Source organism: Colletotrichum orchidophilum (assembly GCF_001831195.1).
Source record: "Colletotrichum orchidophilum strain IMI 309357 chromosome Unknown Scaffold_13.1, whole genome shotgun sequence".
Taxonomy (NCBI): Eukaryota; Fungi; Ascomycota; class Sordariomycetes; order Glomerellales; family Glomerellaceae; genus Colletotrichum; species Colletotrichum orchidophilum.
This window is the reverse complement of record NW_019172969.1, coordinates 67,693-88,911: the sequence shown is the minus strand read 5'-3', so window position 1 is coordinate 88,911 and position 21,219 is coordinate 67,693. Positions and strand designations below refer to the sequence as shown.

The following is a 21,219-nucleotide window of genomic DNA, read 5'->3' as shown; positions in this document are numbered from 1 at the left end:
TTGTGTGGAGGCCCGAGATTCTGGGGAACGCAATTTCAAGAGGGGGATCGACCGAGTACAAATGCTGCCAAGCCCCACTGGATGGCACCTCGATCTGATCCATTGGATGAACAGGGACTCGCTCGGTGATTTACTTGGCTGACAAGTCCATGACTGACTGAGTTTTGGCCACCTCATTAAGCTCTTTTTAACATTTATACTCCCTCTCGGGTTTCCGCCTCCCAACGGCGACACTCCTGTCTGAGTCTTCCAAGTTTGTCCTTTGGTGACAACTGTGCCTATCCCCAACGCAACCATGGGACGCCTAACGACGGTGCTTTCCGCCGTCTTCCTGGCCATCGGAGGTTTCCTCTTTGGCTATGACTCGGGTATCATCACCTCGACCATCGCCTTGGAGACGTTTGAAGCGTATTTCCACAACCCATCGGATTCCGTCGCAGGCGGCATAGTCTCAGCCTTTCAGGGCGGCGCCATTCTCGGCACCATTATCAACATGCTCTTTGCTAACAAGATCGGCCGGCGCAACACCATCTTTGTCGGGTCCGTCATCTCATGCCTCGGCTCTGCCCTTCAGGCTGGCTCCGTCAACATGGTCATGCTGATCTTCGGCCGCTTCATCGGTGGTACCGCCGTCGGCATGGTGACCTCGACGATTCCCATGTACGCCTCTGAATTGTCGGAAGCCAAGTACCGTGGTATCTTGTCCGGATTGCTACAGTGGATGTTGAGTTGGGGATTCCTGATCGCCCAGTGGCTGGGATACGGATGCTCCTTTGTCAAGACCGACTTTTCTTGTAAGCCCCCTCTCTCTCAGCATGGCAGCACCTACAGTATGTGTGACATGAAGATGACATGTGGACTGACACTTCACCAGGGCGCTTTCCTCTCGCTTTCCAGGCCATACCTGGTCTCATTCTCGTCACTGGCGTCTACTTCCTCCAAGAGTCCCCCCGATGGCTGATGGAGCGAGACCGACTTGAGGATGCCCGTCGATCACTTGGCAAACTCCGAAGCGGCTTGGACCAAGAAACCATCGATCTCGAGTTCCGGGAGATTCGCGATGTCATCTTGGCTGATCGCGCCCTCGGCAACATATCCTGGAAATCCATCATCACAAAGCCGTCATGGCGCAAGCGTCTTCTGTTGGGCTGCGGCGTGCAGGCTTTCGGCCCCCTATCAGGTAAGCATGCCGTCGATATCATATCAAATGATCAGATGGAGTGACAAGACTAACACTGGTCTACCTTAGGCATTAACGTGATCAACTACTATGGCCCGCGTATTTACAAAATCCTCGGCATCGACACCCAGACCTCTTTGATGATTATCGGCATCAGTGGTGCTTTGTCAATCGTCTACTGCAGCATCGGACTGTGGCTCCTGGACCGGGTCGGCAGAGTGAAGCCACTCATCGTCTCCGCAGCCGGTCTCGGTGCCGCCCTCCTCGTCAACGCGGTACAGGCCCAGTATCTCAACGAGCACAACGCGGCCCAGCTGCGCAGCATGGTGGCCATGAACTTCGTCTTCAGTCTCTTCTACACCCCGCTCGGCATCATCAGCTGGGTGTACCCTGCCGAGATCTTCCCCGTCGAGGTCAGAGCGCTCGGCAACGCCATCACCACATTCACAAACTGGACCGTCAACCTCGTCTTCGCCCAGATCTCCCCGGAGGCGTTGACTTCCATTGGGTTCCGCTACTTTTACGTCTTTTTCGTTTTCAACCTGATTGCCATGCTGTCCTACATTTTCTTCTTCCCAGAGACCAAGGGAAGAACGCTTGAGCAGATGGATGAGCTCTTCGGGGACCAGCTGGTGCCTCATGCCATGCAGGACTCTGTCGGGGCTGCTGCTGCTGTCACCAAGGATGAGAAGATAGTGGAGCAAATTGACCGCGTTCAAGTCTGAGGTTGAATTGAGGACTGGGAAAGCCTTGGTGTCTATTTGATGTCCTTGGATTGCCTGAAAGGGAGGGGGACGAGGGTCGACACTCATGATATATCTAGCCACAGCCCGTAGCCAGAATGAATAATTTTCCGACGGAGGACACTAGTTAGCATTCAAATGAGTTGATGATGTGATCACGCTCAAGGAACAGACTTCAAGACAAAGTGAGCCACCAGGCTACCGAGAACATTACCTGGATTGAGAGGACCGTGCCGCCCGCGTTTGAATATTACAATCACTGTCATAATTACCCATCCCCGACAGTTTTGCAGAATACCGCCCGCAAACTATCTCTTGGTATCAGCATGGACCACATTATTTGCCAATCTGGGCTTAGTGTCACGGCTTGACGATCTGGCTGACAGGCTTAACACACGCCGATTCTAAGCCATGCCCAAATAGGCAAACAAACTGGTCTGGACATAAGTCAGCAGATGGAACGATGAATTGTCAGAATCAAAGCCCGGTTTCTTCGATGGCAGAATGGATATAAAAGCCAAAGGTCAAGTATTCATTGTTGTGCTGTCTTTGAAGTTCTCTTTCTTCCATGGACAACATACCAGACTGAACCAGAGCTTGATCACTTTCTAAGCTCATCTTCACGGCCAAGTACATCAGCCCCAGTTTCACGGACCACGCCGAGTCCACACAATAAAAATGATCGGCTCCAAAGACCTCCCACCATCGACGGTGTCCTTCGGACGTGTCTTCTACAACAACCAGTTCTGCGCCAAGCCTCAATGGCCCGTCCCAGGAACCAGTCTGTCAGGCAAGACAGCGATTATCACCGGCGGAAATACGGGTTTAGGCTATGAAGCCGCCCTTCAACTGCTGGATCTTGAGCTGTCCCGCCTGATCGTAGCTGTGCGCTCCCTCGAGCGAGGCGAGGAGGCCGCCGCAAAACTTCGTCATCGGTATCCCGCCGCAACTATCCACGTTTGGATTCTCGACATGCGCTCTTACAAGTCAGTCCAAGATTTTGTTCGTCGCATCGACAAAGAGTTGGATCACATCGACATCGCCCTTCTCAATGCCGGTGTGATACGCATGGGCTTTACCAAGGTTCCCAGCACTGGCCATGAAGAGACAATACAAGTCAATTACCTCTCAACCATGCTGCTCGCCATTCTCCTTCTCCCTGTTCTGAAAGCCAAACGGCAGAAAGGTGGCGACCCTGCGCGGCTGACAATCGTCAGCGCCGCCCTGTCGCTGGCAGCCGCATTTCCTAACCGAGATGCCAACCCTCTGCTCCCATCATTTGACGACCCCACGACGTTTGTCAGTGGGGAAGCATACGACACGTCAAAGCTGCTCGCACACATGTTTCTCTGGAAGCTGGTCGACAATATCTCTGCCGACAGTGTCATTGTCAACCTGGCTGACCCGGCTTGGTGTAAGGGCACGAGCTTGGCCCGCGACGCTCAAGGAATCATGAAGTTGGGGGTTGCGGCTTTCGGGGCTGCAACAGGAAGGACACCGCGAGTTGGCGCCTCTTGTTTTATTGACGCCATTGTCAACAAAGGCAAAGAGTCTCATGGGTGCTTTCTGATGAGCTGGAAAATTCACCCGTAGGTGTCTCTCCCTCGCGCGTTCATTTACTGCATCGCTGACATGTTCCAGGTTTTCTGCGTTCCTCTACACTCAAGAAGGCAGTGTCGTTATTGACCGACTTTGGCAAGAGACAATGGATGAACTGGACTTTGCGGGGGCTAGATCTATTTTAGAAATGTTGCATTAAAATACATCAATTTCTCTTCCAGTATAGCTGCTCAACGGTGCCATATGGTTGCACTTAAATGTTGAGGAATGTTTATCCCGCTCGGGATGTGTGGATCGCATCTTGTGAGCCAGAATATTTTCTGCGGGGTGAGATAAGCGTGTTCCAGGTTCAATCGGACAATGCATGTGCCTTGCGTTTGAGCCGATGCTCGGATGCTGCCCAAGGATCAACAAATCAAGTAGCAACCAGATCTGTTTGTTTGTTTGTTTGTTTGATTGTTCAACGCCGGTTCCGCCCGAAAGGACCAGATCTGTTTTTCATGCCAAGCAGCAGCTGGAAACTCCCAGGCGCGCGGTTCTAGCGAGGCAGGCGGGGAAAGGTAACATGCAAGCTCTTATCTAGAAATACCATCACAGCGTTATTTGGTGATAGATTCATGAACACCTCTCGTCCACTTTGATCCTCGGTCTTGTCGTTGAGGCTAGTGAAATACACAAATTATGGAGTATTTACATCCTGACAGCTTCGCGCTCCTCTCGGCATGGCCCATACAGAATCCTCTGACGAACTCGTCTCAAAGCACCTCGGACTTCTATAGGCTCAATGTTCTTCCGATGGCAGCTCGGGCACTCCATTTCGTCTGTCTGGCGGGTATCGCCACCACTATTGTCGAAAGAAACCCTCTAACGTTGTCACATACCGTGAATGGTTTGGATCATGTCTTCCAACTCGGAAATCGGAGCTACTTAGCAACATCCGCCTCACCACTTCATGTTGTTGCTACAGCCGCAGACGCTCAAGCAATTACGGCTCCAGCTCCAGCAACTCATATCATCGTAACGAGCACAGTCATTACTGGACAATATTTACAGGACACGATTGCTCGGTACCTAGCCGAAGATTACGTATTCTCCGGGGACTTTCTCGAAACACTCATCCTGAGCTCCAACTACTCCTCAAGACTCGATGACTCTGCGACAGAATGTGTGGCCTCCGTCGGATCGCGCGTTCTTATGTTACCAGTCTCAGACGCATTTCAGAGTCTTCCCAAACTTGCACCGTCGATGCCACCTCCTGGTCCGCTGCTCTTAGAGTCCGATGGTGGTACAATCAAGCTCTCAAAGGTATTCCGTCTCTACAAGGATTCATACAGCGACTTTGTTCACGGAATCTACGAGTTCAATGGCACTTACAACGTTCTCGGCCTGGCCGATCCAGACTGGGGTTACCCCTTGGTCCCAGTCCCATCTCGCATCTACAGCGAAGCAGACTCCCGGCCCCTGGCTGGGAAAAGAATCGGCGTCAAGGATATCTACGACATCAAAGGGCTCAAGACAACGCTGGGCAGCAAAGCATGGACGCAGATGACCAGCGAGGCAAATGAAACAGCTCCTTCCATCCAACGCATCATTGATCTCGGCGGGACCGTCGTAGGAAAGCAGAAAACGTCCCAGTTCGCGTCTGCGGCTCACGCTTGGGAGTGGACCGACGTGTACTACCCTCAGAACCCCCGGGGTGACGGATACCTCAGCTGCTCGGCGTCGTCTGCTGGCGGCGCCTGCTCCATTGCCGCATATGACTGGCTTGACTTTGCCATTCCATGGAATCGACATTCGGAGCTTCTTTGGGACGTCAGCCCCTGGCCAATAGGGTGAGCTGGGTGAGTTTCGCTGCTTTTACTCACTTTCCGTAATGACCTGGGTGAGTCTAGGGTGAGGCCTAGGTGAGGTCGGGGGGAGGCTAGGGTAAGGCTAAGATAGATTAGAAATAATTAGTATGGTCGGAATTGCCGAAATAAGGCTATTGTCGGATTGGAAGCCCAATTCGACCTCGAGTCAGCGCCAGCGCAGGGGCCATCTAAGGGTCTCTATATTAGCGTTTAACCGGCGATCTAACCCACGGTTAAAACTTCTCTTTTCCACTTTACATAGAGATTAATATAAAAGTAATTAACTTTTTATTACTATAGTTCGATTAAATAAATTACCTTATAATTATATAAATTAATATTAATTAGTAGTTTAATTATTATTATAAATTAATAAAGCTATTATAAATAAAAAAAGCGATCTTTTAATACCGTATAAAATAAAAAAATTGCGTTATTTTAACTTTTTATAAAAATTAAAAAAAATAACTTTTTAACGCTATATAAAATAAAAAAATTTTGATTTTTTAAATTTTTATTAAAAAGAAAGTATTTATTATATTAATAACGTTTTTAAATAATTTATTAATAAAATTATTTAAATTAACTATTAATTATTAAAAAAATCTTTTTTCTATACCTTTTTTAATTTTAAAAAACCTTTTTTTTATTTTATTTTTTTTATTTATTTTTTATAATAAGTATATAAATTTATTTATTTTATATTTATATTAACCGCGACCGGATTATATAATATTTATTAAACGGACTAGGGGGGATATATATACAGATCCCGATAACAAGTTAATAATTAAAAAAGTAATTTTATTTTATAATAATTTTCTTAAGTTCGTATAATAAAAAAAGCGTTTTAAAATATATTTTCGTACGTAATTAAAGTTAATTATATATCGAAATATTTACGTAATTAAATAGAGGTTTAGTTATTTTTAATATACCGTACGTTTAATCTTAGTTATTATTATTTTAATATTAAGAACTTTTTTTTTTATTAATAAACGTACGGTATCCCCTAAATTAATAACTAAGTTAAACTAATTATTGTTTTATAAAGTTAGTTAATAATTAAATAAATAAGTTATTATATAACGGTAATTACTTATTTTTTAAAATAATAAATAAAACTCTTACGCCTTTAGCCTAAATAAATATAATAATAATTCGTTATATAATTAAATAAAAAATAAAATAGTTATTTATTAATTAATAGATAAGTCGATATTAAAATTAAATTTATTAATAAATTATATATATAATTATTGTACTGATTTATTTAATCCGGAGTAGCGATAATAAATTACTTATATAGACTTTTTATATTAATTTATTATTTTTATAAATATTTATTTAAGTATTTATATAAGAGGGTAGATAAAAACAGCTTTTACCCCTTTTGTAGCCTTTTATTTTTTTACTTTTATATTAATTTTATAAATAACTTAAATAATAAGGCTTTTCTTTTTATTATATATTGAGAATAACTTTTTATATTAACTTTATACAAATTAATATATCTCTTATTCTTATTAATTAGCTCGTTTTTAATAACCGGAATACTTGGTTTACTATTTTAATGAGAGCTATTAAAGTTTATATAGATTTTTAAAATATTCGTTACGTTATTTTATTTATTAAGTCTAATTCGAATCGTAATTTAATAATTTCTTTTTATATTAATATTTATATAATCTTTTCTTTATTATTTTTTAATTTATATTAATATTTTTTTAAAATTAAAAGGGCTAAGTTATTTAGATACCTTTATATAATATTTAAATACGTTTTTTTATTAATAAAAATCTCTATTTCTTATTTACTTATATTATTTATTATAAAGGTTATTTTTAAATTATTTTAATTTAATCCCGTAGCTTTATTATATGAAGTTATATTTAAAAATATTAATAATTTAATATTTAATTCCGTAAGTATATACGAGTTTATAACTATTAAAACGGAGCTTATATTAAATATATTTAATAATTTTATAATATTTATTATAAATATATAAATTATAATTTATAAAAAAATAATAATAATTATAAAAATAACGGTTTTAATAAAGGTCGTTTTAATAAAGGTCGGTTTAATAAAAGTCGGTTTAATAAAAGTTATTTTAATAATAATCGTTTTTATAATATAATTAAAGGTCGTTTTATAATTAAAAGTATTAAAATTATTAAAAAATATTTTATTATATTAAAATAAAAGATCTAAGGTTTTTAATTTAATTTATATAATAAGGAAATAATAAGAAAAGATCGATAAAATAAATATATATTTAAGTATATAATATAAATAATAAAACGATTTTAATTAAAATAAAAATAATCTCTATATATATTAATTATATTATACAATTAATATTATATTTCTTTTTTTTCTAACTTATTTATATATATTTTAATTTTAATTTTTAAATAATTAGTTAAAATAAATCGTTTAAATATTATATTTAAAAACTTTTTTATAAAAACGTTTAACGAATTATTTTTCTTATTAATCTATCTTATTTTTAAAATTCTTTTCTTTTTATACAACTCTTTTAATAATATTATATTAATTATAAGTCTTTTTTTTATTTATAATATTTAATTTAATTAAATATTCGTATAACGACCGAGAATTAAAATAAATAATAAAATGAATTTTAAAATATATAAAAATATCTAAAATATTGTTTAATATTATACAAATAATAATAATATTATTAAACTTAATTATTATTTTATAAAACTTATTTATTAAAATACTTAATATAATACGTTTATATTTTATAAAGTTTTAATAAACAGTATTCTTTTTAATTTTAAATTTTATCGTCGTATAAAAAGTTTCCTTATTAAAAATAATTAAAAATTTAAATTAAAAAAAAAGGTTAAAATTATTAATAAATAATTTATTGGTAAAAATATAAATATTTATATAAAATATATTTAATAATATATATTTTAACTTTTAATCTAAGTTATTAATTTATTATCATAATTATATATTTAAATCGTTTATATTTTCTAACGTTAATTTTTTAAACTAAGCCGCTATTGAAAGGTCGTATATAATTTTAAATTAATATATAAAAAATATATATACCTCTTTTATTTATTATATAACGTATTATTATAAAATATTAGGTATTATTTTATCGATCGTATAAAGCTATTTAATTTATCCTTTTTAATTAAATAAAATATCTTTATTTAAAATTAAAATACGGCCTTTATTAAATTCGATCGGTTAGTTTTAAATTAAGATTATCTTAAGTTTTATATAAAAATTATAAAGTTTAAACTATTTTTCCTCTTTTTTTAAGAATCGTATAATAATAAAATTAAAAATATTATTAATTTATATTATTATAAACTTAAAATCTTTTAAGTTTTTTATTATATAAAATAAACATAAGTCGTATAATAATTATATTATATCGAGATTATTAATATAATAAACGTAATAAGTTTTATATTAATATAGTTTTAATTTTATTAATTTGTATAAAGGTTTAAAAATATATTATAGCGTTCTTTTAAAATATTTATTTTAAAATTCTTTAAAAAGTTAAGCGACGATAATTTTATTAAACTTATTATATAATAATATATAAGTTTAAATAATATTTCGTAGTTCGCTTTACGTTTTAAAATCTTATATAAGGATAAGATTAAAAATAAAATTAATTTTTAATTTATTTTTTAAATAATAGGTGCTTATATAAAGATATTTTTTTTCTTTTCGTTTTTATATTTTTAAATAATTAATATCGAACTTTTAATTAGTGTTATAAATTTATTTTTAATTTCTTATATTATTTTAGTTTTATAAATAGGAAAAGATTTATATTATTTTTAATCGTATTGTACGAAAGTAAAGACTTTTTAAATAATAAAAGCATCGATTTTAATAATATTAAATTTTTTATACGGTCTTTTAAAAGTTATAATAATATTATTTTATTATAATTTAATAATTAAGTCGTAGTTATTTATTTTAAATTAAATAAAGTCGTGCCGATTATTATATAGGGCTTTATTATATTATTATTTTTTTAACTTTTTTTTTAACTTTAGTTAAGTTAGTAATTATAGTAATTAAACTTCTTTTTAATCTAAGTCTTAGTCTTTATTTATAGCCTCTTTTTAATAATATAATTTAATATATATTATACGAAATTAAATAGGACTATTAATTATATTTATTATAATTATTATATAATTAATATTTATAATTTTATAAAGTACTATTTATCTTTAGTTTTTTTTTTAAATAAAGGAATTAATATACGGGCATAAACAATTAATACACGGGCATAACTCTTACACAGGCATAATAACTATACATTATTATTAACCTAAAAAAATATATAAACTATAAATACTTCGTCCTAAAGGCGGTAAAAGCTCCCTTATTAACATTTTTTTATTTTAACGTATTTATTTAAATTATTTTATATTAAATTATATTATACTTATTTTTAATTTTTACGCTTTTTATATCCCTTTATTATAATATATAATAAATAGCGAATTAATATTAAATCTTATTAAAACCCTATTTAAATAATCGCGTCTATTAAAAGACGGCCTTATTATTATTATTAATTAATATCTCTTATTTACACCTCTTTTTTAAATATTTATTTATAATACCCGTTTATTAATTTATATTCCTATAAATTTCTTTATATTAAGTTTATTAAATTAATTTTTAGTTTAAAATTATAATAAAGCCGTAGATTAATTTTTTTTATTGCTTTTTTTTTTATATAAACCTTATAATAATTATTTTATTATAGCTTTTTAGCGGATGGCCTTATTAAATTATTTTAAAAATTATTAATAGCGTTTTTTTATACTAAGCCCTTAAATTATTATCTTCTTATATAGTTAATTAATTAAAAATAAACTATATTAAATTCCTCGGCCTATTATAAAAGGATATAATAATCTTAAGATTTAAAATTTAATAATATAGGTCTTTTAAAAACGTTTTTTTTAGTTTTTAATAAAAATAGACGTCCTACTTTATAAAAAATATCCCGGTTATAAACTTTATATAAATTATATAATAATAAAAAATACTTAATTATATCAAAATAAAATAGTCGTTTATATAATTTTTAATAAAAAGGGGCCGTGGATAATTACCGGTCGATAATATTATTTTTATTATCTAATATTATTTTATAATTAATTTTAAATATTTTAAAAAAAGTATATTTTAGAGTTTATTTAAATATTCCGAATTAATTTTAGCATATTAATAGGTAATTAATACTTTATTTTTTATATAAAACTATATAAACCGTAACTTTTAGTCTCAAATTATATTTTATATAATATTAACGAATTAATATAAATAATTTAGGTTATTAAAAAGATAATTTTTAATATTATTACTACTAAACTCGGTTTTTAAAGTAATATAAATATTAAAATTCTAATATTTTTAAATATAATAGCGAGCTTATTAAGCTTTAATAAAAAAGTATATTTTATAAAAATAATATAATATTAACTACTAATTATCGAACTCTTTATAAAAACTATCTTATATTTTTTTAAAAATAACCTTAGTCTTAATAAAAATAACGAGCTTTTATATTATAAAAACTCTTTAATATATATAAAAGATTAAATTATTAATAAGTATATAAATATACGTTTAATCCTTATTGTTTAATTCCGTTATTAATATTCTTAAGGGTTTAATATTATTTTTATAATCTAAGTTACTGCCGGTACTTTCTAGCCGTTTTTTTTATATTTATTTTTATTTAGTTTTAAATATAATATTAGAGTTAAGAAAATAAATATAAAGCTATTATTATACGTCGGCGAATTTATAAGCTAAGGCGGCTTTTATTTATTTATTATAATTAATAATAATAATATTTAATAAGTAAATTAAATATTAATTAATTAATTAACGGATATTTTTTATAAAGAACCGGAACTTTTTTAATTTGTTATTATTAATAAACCCGAATATTATATTAAAAATAGATTTAATATATATTTAATTAATAATTTAAAATAGCGGAAGTTTAAAACGATTCGTATTATATATATTATTAAAATTAATTACCTCCGGGAAACGCTTTTATATTAAAAAATAAAATAAGAATATCTATATTAAACTAATAAGCCGGTTAAACTCGTTATTAGCCTACTTTATAATATAAAGCACCTTTTACTTATTAAAAAGCTTTATTGAAACGGCTATTAATAAATAGTCGTTTAATTTCTTTTTATTTATAAAAGTTTTAATATTATAAATATCTTATTAAATAAATATAGAATTTAAAAGTTATTTTTAAATAATAATATAAACATCGTAAGCTTTAATATTAACCCGGTAGTTAATAATTTTAATAGCGCTTTTAATTAGTAATATAAGCTTTTAATATAAAAAATATATTAAGAAATTAAGGCTTAGTCTATAATTATATTAAATATACTCGGTTTTAATATACTATTATAAAAACTAAGCGCCCTTTTTTTTCGTTTTAATAATAATTATTTATTTATAATTATATTTTTATAATTTTTATTAATATAACCCCATATTTTTAATAAGCCGCGGTTTATTAAAGCGATTATATTAAAATATATATTTTATTTTTTTATTTTTATATATATATTTATATTAACGAATAATATTAAACCCGTTTTTTTTAATAAATATATTAATTTAGTTAAATAAGGCGTCGATTATAAGCTTTAAATTACCGGGAATTTATAAATTTAAAATTAAATTAAATAAAAGCGAAAACGAGCGTTAATTTAAAAAGTAAAAACTTTATAATAATAAAATTATTAAGTTTATTTAAAATTCAATAAAAAAATATTTTAAATAGTAAAGAAGGGAATATAAAAATAAAAGTAATAAAATAGACGTATTAAATAGGTATAATAAATAACTTTATCTTTATTATTATTATCGAACTTGTCTAAAAAAATTAAAAAGTTTTTTAATTAATTATTACCCTTTTTTTATTACTTTTTTAATTAAACGTAATATAAATTTAAACTTTTTTATAAAAGTAATTTATATAAGTCGATAGTTTTTATTTTATAAAGTAAATTTAAAAGTAAAATACGATAAGATTAAATTATATTCCGAGCTAAATATTAATATAGTAACTTAATAAATTTAAATAGTTATTATCGGAAATACTTTATAAAAAAAGATTTTATAATTATTTTATATTTTAATAAGTACCGCGTTATTTTTATATAAGCTATAGGGTTAAATAATTTAATAAAACCGGTTTAAATAAAAAATAAAAATATTTTTAAACGTATTATCGTCGTTAAAATTATAATAATTATTAATATTTATATCTGAATTATTAATAGTAAAAAGTCGTAAAGTAAAAAAATATTTATTATATTACTATTTTAAATTAAGCTTGTTACTTAAGCTTAAGCTTTTAATTTAATATAGCAGGTTACGTTTTAATAACGGAAAAACGGATTTAAATATAAAGGATTTTAATATAAATAATATAATAATAGAGCTTTAATTAATTAATATAAACGACGCGTTGCGATTATATATTAAAGAAATTCTTAAATATTTTAAATAGGACCGGTAAAATTAAAATAAGGTAATAGCTTTTTTAGGCTAATGATAGTATATAGCTATTATGCTTGTATAAAAGTTATGCCCGTATATTAATTATTTATACCCGTGTATTAATTCCTTTAAATAAAAACTATTACGATCGGCTAGTCGTAATGAGGTTTATATTTAACAAAAGTCGGGGCTATAATACTCGTAAATAATAATCGTCATAAGAATAGCTTTAATAAAGCTATTATCTATAAGTCGTAAAATAGGTAAGGCTTCGGTAATTAGTTATAGTTTTATTAAATAAATTCTTAATAAAGATAGCTAAAAATAATCGTAAGATTTAATACGAAGTTAATTATTAAAGAAGCTATAGAAGTCTATCTTTAAGCCTAGCTCGGGCTATCCTATATATAAATTTTAATTATAAATATATCCTTTATAATATCTTATTTATTATTATTCGATCGTTTACCGAACGGTCGTTCGTCCTATATTTTTATAATCGCTTATTTTATTTATTTATAAACATTCGTTTTTTATTTTATTATATAATCGTAATTATATAATTTATTTATAGTTTTTTTATCTTAAGGGAGGCCGTTTAAGTTTTTATTATTATATATATAGTATAATAGCCGCTATAAGTCTTATAGGGCAGGGCCTTAGTTTAATAATACGTATTAAATTATAATATTAGCTCTTCCCCTCGAAGGTCTAATCCTTAAACCTATAAATAAATTATTTATTCTTAAGTTAAAGAATTATTAAATATTTTTATTAAAATATATTAACGCTATATTAAATCGAATTAAAAAATCGAAATCATAAATAATTATATTTCGTCGCCGTTTATTATATATTATTCGTTTTTTTAATAAAAATATAAAAATAATATCGTATTTGAATTATCGTTCTTAAGGTAGTTATTATTTAATTCTTTTTAATTCCGATATTTATAGAATATATTATCGTTTAGGTATTTTATATAATGTTTTCATTAATATTATTTATATTTATAAGTTTCTTAAGGACTATTTCCTACAGGTCCCGATTAATAAATATAATAAATCGTTTAGTAATAAAATCCGATTATTTTAATTATAAAAAATAAATAAAAGAGTTACGGTTTTAAAAAAAGTTATAAAATTATAAAAAAAAGCTAAGGCTTATTAAAAAGCTTAAATTAAATTAAATAAGTCGTTATTTAAATTAAAATACTTTTATTTTTTAAAAGTAAATAATATTTAAAAAAAGTCGTATTATATTAAAAAAATTTCCTAAAGATATTGAGAATATTTTTTTAATAACCCGGGAAACGTAAATTAATAATATTTTTAATATTATCGATTAAAACGCCGTAATAGTTAAGAGTTCTAGGTTTAAATTTAATTTTAATACTCTTTAAAAAGCTATTAAAAGTTTTAAAAGTTCGTAATAAATTCCTATATATTATTTTTATATTTATAATCTTTTTATTTAATAAGGTACTTTTTATATCCTTCCTTAGTTTAGTAGTTAATAACTCGTTCGACTTCGTATTCTAATTTATTAAGTTCAATAATAATACGATTTTTAATATATAAGCTTTTAAATACTAGTTTTAAAAATAAAATATAAAAAACTAAGTAATATCGTATTATATCTAAGAATTTTAGTTTAAAATTAACTAATAAAACTTTCTTAATAATTTCAAAAAGTCTAAGTTTTTTATAATTTAACTTATCGTTTAATCGTTTTATTTTAATATTATAACAAAAAAAATATACGCTATTTCCCTTTTTTAAAATTAATTTATTAATTTTTAATCTATCGGCGTATTTTTTTATATATTACTATATAAATTTAAAATCTAAAGAGGCTTCTTTTTAAATCTTTTTAAGTTTATTTACGTCTATTACGGCTTTTATAACCTATAGTCCTTAGTATACTTCTCTATATATAATTAATTAAAATCCGTAATTAAAATAAAAAAGGGATTCTTTTATATTTTCGCTAACTACGCTATTATATACAAACTAAGCTATTAATAATAATATTACCTAATTATCTTAATTATAATTTATATAATAACGGAAATAAATCTCGAAAATCTAATTAATCTTTTCTATTTATCTATCGGTTTATAAATAAAAAAAAGTCGATAGTTTATAATCTATACCGAGCTATGAAATTAGAAATTTCTAAAACTTAATGGTAAATAGTTTATTTCTATCGGATATTATTTTTTTAAATAAGCCGTAGTTAATAATAACTATTTTAAAAAAAGTATATATTAATTCCTTAATATTACTTACTTTTTTATATAGTATAAAGTAAGCAAACTTAGTAAGTCGGTCGACAATAACTAAAATACTATCGTATTATATATTCGTTAATAATTCTTTAGATTTTAATAGTTTAATAATAAAATCCTAAAAAATTAAATACTATACCTCTAGCGGTATTAATAATAATTATAGCTCTTTATAAAGTTTATAAAAGCTATTTTTATTTTTTTTATAAATATCGTAATCTTTAATAGCCTTAGCGACTTTTATTTTTATAACGGTTTTATTATAATATTAATGAATCCGTTTTTATATTTTTATAATATTTTAGTAACCATATACTCGAGTATTATAAACTTTTATAATAAGCTTAAAAATTATTTTTTTAAACGGGTTAGTATTAACTTTTCTAACTATTATAAAGAGTTTTATAATAAATATAAAATCACCGTTATCGTCGTATTTAAAAATCACTTATATTTCCTTAGGGATTATAACTTTATAATTAAATTATTTATTAAAAACGTCTATTCTACCGTTTTTTAAACCTTTTTAATAAATAATTCGGAAATTAAATTCTAATAAAAATTCGTTTTATTTAATTTATTATTTATTTAGATTTTTATTTATTATAAAATTCGTAAAGTTTTTATAATCTATATAAATAATAACTTTATATTTAATTCTTAAAAATTATAATCTCTATTTTTTAAAAACTTTAATTATAACTATTAATTCTTTATTATAAATTTATTAATTTAGTTCTATTTTATAAAACATTTTAAAATAAAATATATAAAAGTAAAATACTCCTTATTAATCTCGTTATCTTAAAATAACTCTTATAACGAAGTTTAAAACGTTAATCTCGACTTCGAACGGTTTTTTTAAATCCGGAATTATAATTATTAATTCCGAAATAACCAAGTTCTTAACTTTATTAAAAGCTTTTTTATATTTTTTATCTTAAATAAAAGTTATGTTTTTTTTTATTAAATTATTAAAAAGTTTAATAATATTAGCGTAGTCCTTAAGGAATTATCAATAGAAATTAACGAATCTTAAAAATAATTATACATTTTTAATATTAATAAATATAAATTAATCTTTAACTACTACTATTTTAAATATTTATATATAGATTTATTTTAATATAATCGTATAACTAAAGAAATCTATTTTTTATATATAGAATTCGTATTTATTAAGCTTAATAAAAAGCTTTATATTTTAAAATTTTTAAAATATTATATAAACGTATTTCTTATACGTCTCGAAATTAAAAAAAAAGATAAAAATATTATTAAAATAAACGATTATAAAAATATCGACGTACTCCTTAAATACATAATTAACTATTATTTAAAATATAATAGGTACGTTAATAAATCCGAAAGGCATAACTAAATATTTATAAAGTCCTTTACGTATTTAAAATACCGTCTTTTATTCGTCTCTTTTTTTAATTTTAATTTAATTAAATACTCTATTAAAATCTATTATAGTAAACTATTAAGCTCTATATAATATTTCTTTAAGTTTTATAATAAAAAGTAATAAATAGCAATTCTTTTTAATAATTTTATTAAATCCTTTATAATCGATTATAAGTCTAAACTTTTTTTTACTTTTTTTAAATATAAAAAAGATTAATATTTTTATTAGAGAGGATAATAATCTTATATAACCTTTTTTAAATTTATCGTTAATATACTTATTAAATTCGTCGCGTTCGAGTTAATTTATAAAGTATAATAAATAAAATTTAAATTATATCCTTTCTTTTAATTTAATTTTTATATCCTAACTATTATATTTTAATAATCTTATTTTTTTTTTAAACGAATAGTTTCGTATAGATCCGGTATTTTTTAAATATAATTTAAAATAAGTCCGATTTTTAATCGTTTATATTAGGTACGAATATTTTAATAGGTTTTATTGTTTTAATAAAGGCGATATATTTAGTTTATTTTCGTTTGTTAAATATTATATAAAACTCGTTTAAACCCTTTTTTTTAAATCGTTTAATAATTAAGTCTATCTAATAAAGTTAGCCGGTTTTCTAATCTATTTATAAATTATATTTTCGTAACTATAAGATTCTTAAAATAACGTCGGTATCTCCGATTTTTATAATATTATATTTTAATTATTTTAATTAATTATTAATATATATCATAAAGTATATAGTTTTTTAATTAATATATCCGTTATTATAGTTAACTCATTTTCTTTTTATCGTTTATAAAGTATATAGGTTCGTTTTCCGTATTTATAATAATTTATATTTATTTATTGTTTTTAATAAAATAAAGATTTTTTAAGCGCCGTTATTAATAATAGTATTTATATCGTATTTATTTATTTAAAGTTTAAGTTATATATATTCCTCGTTAAAGAATATTATAAAATATAAAAATTTATTTATTTTAGCCGCTTTTTATCGTTTTTTTATAATTAACGTATTTAATTTTTTAATATTTTAAAAGCTAATACCCGTCTTTTTTTTACGAGCCGTTCGTAATTAATTATTAAATCGGGACGTTTTTATCCTTTAGTAAATAAATATAATACGTTAATAATATCGTAAATATTGTTTATTTTTTTATTAATAAGTTTTCTCCCCTTAAAAAATAATTTATAATTTTTAAATATTTTAATATTAGATTATATATTTAGAATATATCGGTTATATAGATAGTTTTTTAGGTCTTTAATAAGCTAATTTAGTTCTCTTTAGAAGTTTATAAATTTTTATTATTTTAATTACTTATTTAAATCGGCTTCTTCTTTAGTAATAAAATTATTAATATCGGGTAGTATTTTATAATTAATTTTTAATTAAATACGTCGTCAAGCGACGTTACGAGGCTTATTCAAGTTATAAAGCGATTATAAACCTATTAACTATTCGTAATCCGATATATTAATATTATTTAAAAAAGGGTCGTAATCTAATCCTTTAATATTAAATTCCGTAAATATATCATTAATAATTTCTTTACTTAAATTATTTAGCTTAATATTTTCTTTAAATATAAGAAAATTCTATTTTAAACGGAGTATATTATTTTTTATTATTATTTTAAATTATTTATATAATCACTATTATAAAATAGTAAGGACTATTTTTATAATTAAATATCGGGGAATATAAGCGTTTACCGTATAATAAGCCTCGTTTAGTTCTTTAATACGTTAATAATAACGTTTTTTTAATATCTAAGGTCCGTATATTAAGTATATAATATCTATTTTTTTATCGATTTCGTATTTTAATTAAAAAAAGTCTTTTTTTATTTTAGCTTTTAATCGTTTTTAAAATCGTTATTAAAATAAAACGAGTATTACTTTTATATTTAATCGCTTTTTCTTTAATAATTAACCGGCTTTATAATAACTAATTAAGATATAAATATAATCTTTATTATAATCCTTTATTATTAAAAAGCGCTATTTATAATATTAAATTATTTTATTAAATATTCGTTATATTATACAAATAAATTTATTTAGAATTTATATTTTATAAATTAAAATCTCGTTTTTTAATTAAAATAAATCGTCTTTATTTTTAACTACTATCCTTTTTTTTAATTTACCTTTTATTATTGTAAAAATCTACGTTTAATTAAAAAAACTAATAAGTTATACTCTAACTATTTCGTATATTATTAATAATATTTAGATATACTCTTTATTATAGTTTTTAATAGTCTTAAGGCGTTAAACTACTTTTTACTTATTTATTATAATAAAAGTTTTATTAAAAGGTTTCTTAAAGTATTATCTTAATTATTCTTTATTATCTCGGTAAGTAAAGCAATTATCGTCGTAATATATAGTCTAAAAAAGTAATTTATAAAGTATTTTTTTAAAAATAATATTAATTTATTTTTTAAAGACAAGTCGTTATTAAATTCGTTTAGGCTATTTATAATCTTTAATTATATATTTTAATTTATCGTAATTATAATATTTAAATTCTTTTTTTTAATAAAATTAATTTCGTTTCACTATACTAAGGTCTATAAATCCGCTATATTATTTATAAATAATAGTTTATTAAAAATTATTATTCCTATTATAACGGTATTTTTAATTAAAATTATATTAAGGTTATTATTAATATTTACGTTTTAAATTAGGTTCTTATTATTATTTTTTCTTTTTTTTTTTTCTTTTATAAAAATAGTTATCGATTTTAATTACGAATTTAATATATTAAAAAAAATCGTTTAATTTATTAATCTTAATAAGTTCGTCCTTAACCTTATCTTTTAATTCTTAATAAAATATAAAAATCTTAATATTATTAATAAAATTAAGTTAAATATTAAAGCGTCTAAACTCAGCTAAGTAATCCTTTATTAATTTAGTTTATTAAAATTATAATATATCATACTCGGCTTATCGTTTTTTATTTAAATTTTAAAAAAATAACTTAAAAGCTTTTTTAAACCTATTAAAATTATAATAAATATTTTATATTTTAATAAAATATTTATTAAAAGTTTTTTTTTTTAAAATATTCTTTTTAAAAAGGTTCGAATTATTTAAAAATTCGTTTTTTAAAAAAGCTAACAATATATATAACCTTTTTAATTTCGTTATTAAAATTTTTTTAATAAAAGTTCTAAAAGTTTTTAATTTAAATTAAAAATCCTTTTAAAATTTTAAAAGTCCTATTAAAAATAATAAATACGTTAAGTTTAAGCTTTTATCGTCCTTTATTAAAAAAGGTAATAATAATATTAATAATATTTTAAAACGTATTTATTTAATTAATAAAGTTTAAAACTTTTTAATATTCGTTTTTAAGTTTTTTAAATATAACGTTAAATATTTTTTATATTTCGGTAATATTACGATCGTTTTTAATTTAAATTTCCGTTAATCGGGTAATAATAATATTAAAAAAGTCCGTTAATTCTTTATTATATTAAATATTTTAATTAATAACGCGGCGTATTTAAATATACGTTATTTTATTAAAAACCGCGTCCTTATTAAAATTATATTTAATATTAAATATCTTTACGTCTTTTTTAATTTAAATTAACTCGGCGTTTAAAACCTAAAACTTTTTACTTTTATTAAAAAAAAATTCGATAAATATTATTTATATTATTTAATAAGTTTTTATAAAATCGATTTACTAAATAAAAGTAATTAAAATATTATGATCGGCTAATTATAATAAAGTTTATATTTAATAAAAATCGGGGCTATAATATTTATAAATAATAATTATTATAAAAATAGTTTTAATAAAATTATTATTTATAAATCGTAAAATAAATAAGGCTTTAGTAATTAATTATAGTTTTATTAAATAAGTTTTTAATAAAAATAGTTGAAAGTAATCGTAAAATTTAATATAAAATTAATTATTAAAAAAGTTGTAAAAATCTATCCTTAAGCCTAGCTCGGGCTATCTTATATATAAATCCTAATCGTAAATATATTTTTTATAATATTTTATTTATTATTATCCAATCGTTTACTAAGCGGTCGTTTATTTTATATTTTTATAATCGCCCGTTTTATTTATTTATAAACGTCCGTTTTTTATTTTATTATACGATTATAATTATATAACTTATTTATAGTTCTTTCGTTTTAAGGGAGGCCGTTTAAATTCTTATTATTATATATATAATATAGTAGCCGCCGCAGGTTTTATAAAGTAAGGCCTTAGTCTAGCAATGCGTATTAGGTCGTAACAAAGACGTCGTTTTAAAAAAATAATAAAAACACTTTTTAAATATTAAGTCTATTTTAAATATTAATCGTATAATTAATTTTAATATTTATTTTAATTACTCTAAGTATCTTTATAACTTTTTAAATTATTTTTATTTATTATATAATATTTAATAAAAGTAATAAATCGAAGTAAATTTTTAAATATATTTTAAAAACTAATAAGGTTAATACGATTCTATTAAGTTTAATAATATTGTTTAAAACCTTAATTACTATTTAAAAATCGTTTCTTTATTTATATTATAATTAAATTTTTTAAATAGGATTTTATA

General features: G+C 25.5%; 3 protein-coding genes across 3 annotated transcripts; all 3 read left to right on the top strand.

Moving 5' to 3' along the window:
* Nucleotides 1-295: 295 nt before the first annotated feature.
* Nucleotides 296-1,905, top strand: CORC01_02285 (uncharacterized protein; the record flags this gene model as incomplete). The annotated part of the gene is made up of 3 exons (XM_022613936.1): nt 296-794; nt 875-1,180; nt 1,250-1,905. 3 exons carry the CDS (start codon nt 296-298, stop codon nt 1,903-1,905), a joined length of 1,461 nt encoding a protein of 486 aa, XP_022479434.1.
* A 696-nt stretch (nt 1,906-2,601) lies between these two features.
* Nucleotides 2,602-3,682, top strand: CORC01_02284 (short-chain dehydrogenase; the record flags this gene model as incomplete). The annotated part of the gene is made up of 2 exons (XM_022613935.1): nt 2,602-3,512; nt 3,565-3,682. The coding sequence occupies 2 exons, from the start codon at nt 2,602-2,604 to the stop codon at nt 3,680-3,682; spliced, it is 1,029 nt and encodes a 342-aa protein (XP_022479433.1).
* Nucleotides 3,683-4,164: 482 nt separating this feature from the next.
* CORC01_02283 (uncharacterized protein) lies at nt 4,165-5,319 on the top strand (the record flags this gene model as incomplete). The annotated part of the gene is made up of 1 exon (XM_022613934.1): nt 4,165-5,319. The coding sequence occupies one exon, from the start codon at nt 4,165-4,167 to the stop codon at nt 5,317-5,319; it is 1,155 nt and encodes a 384-aa protein (XP_022479432.1).
* Nucleotides 5,320-21,219: the final 15,900 nt, after the last annotated feature.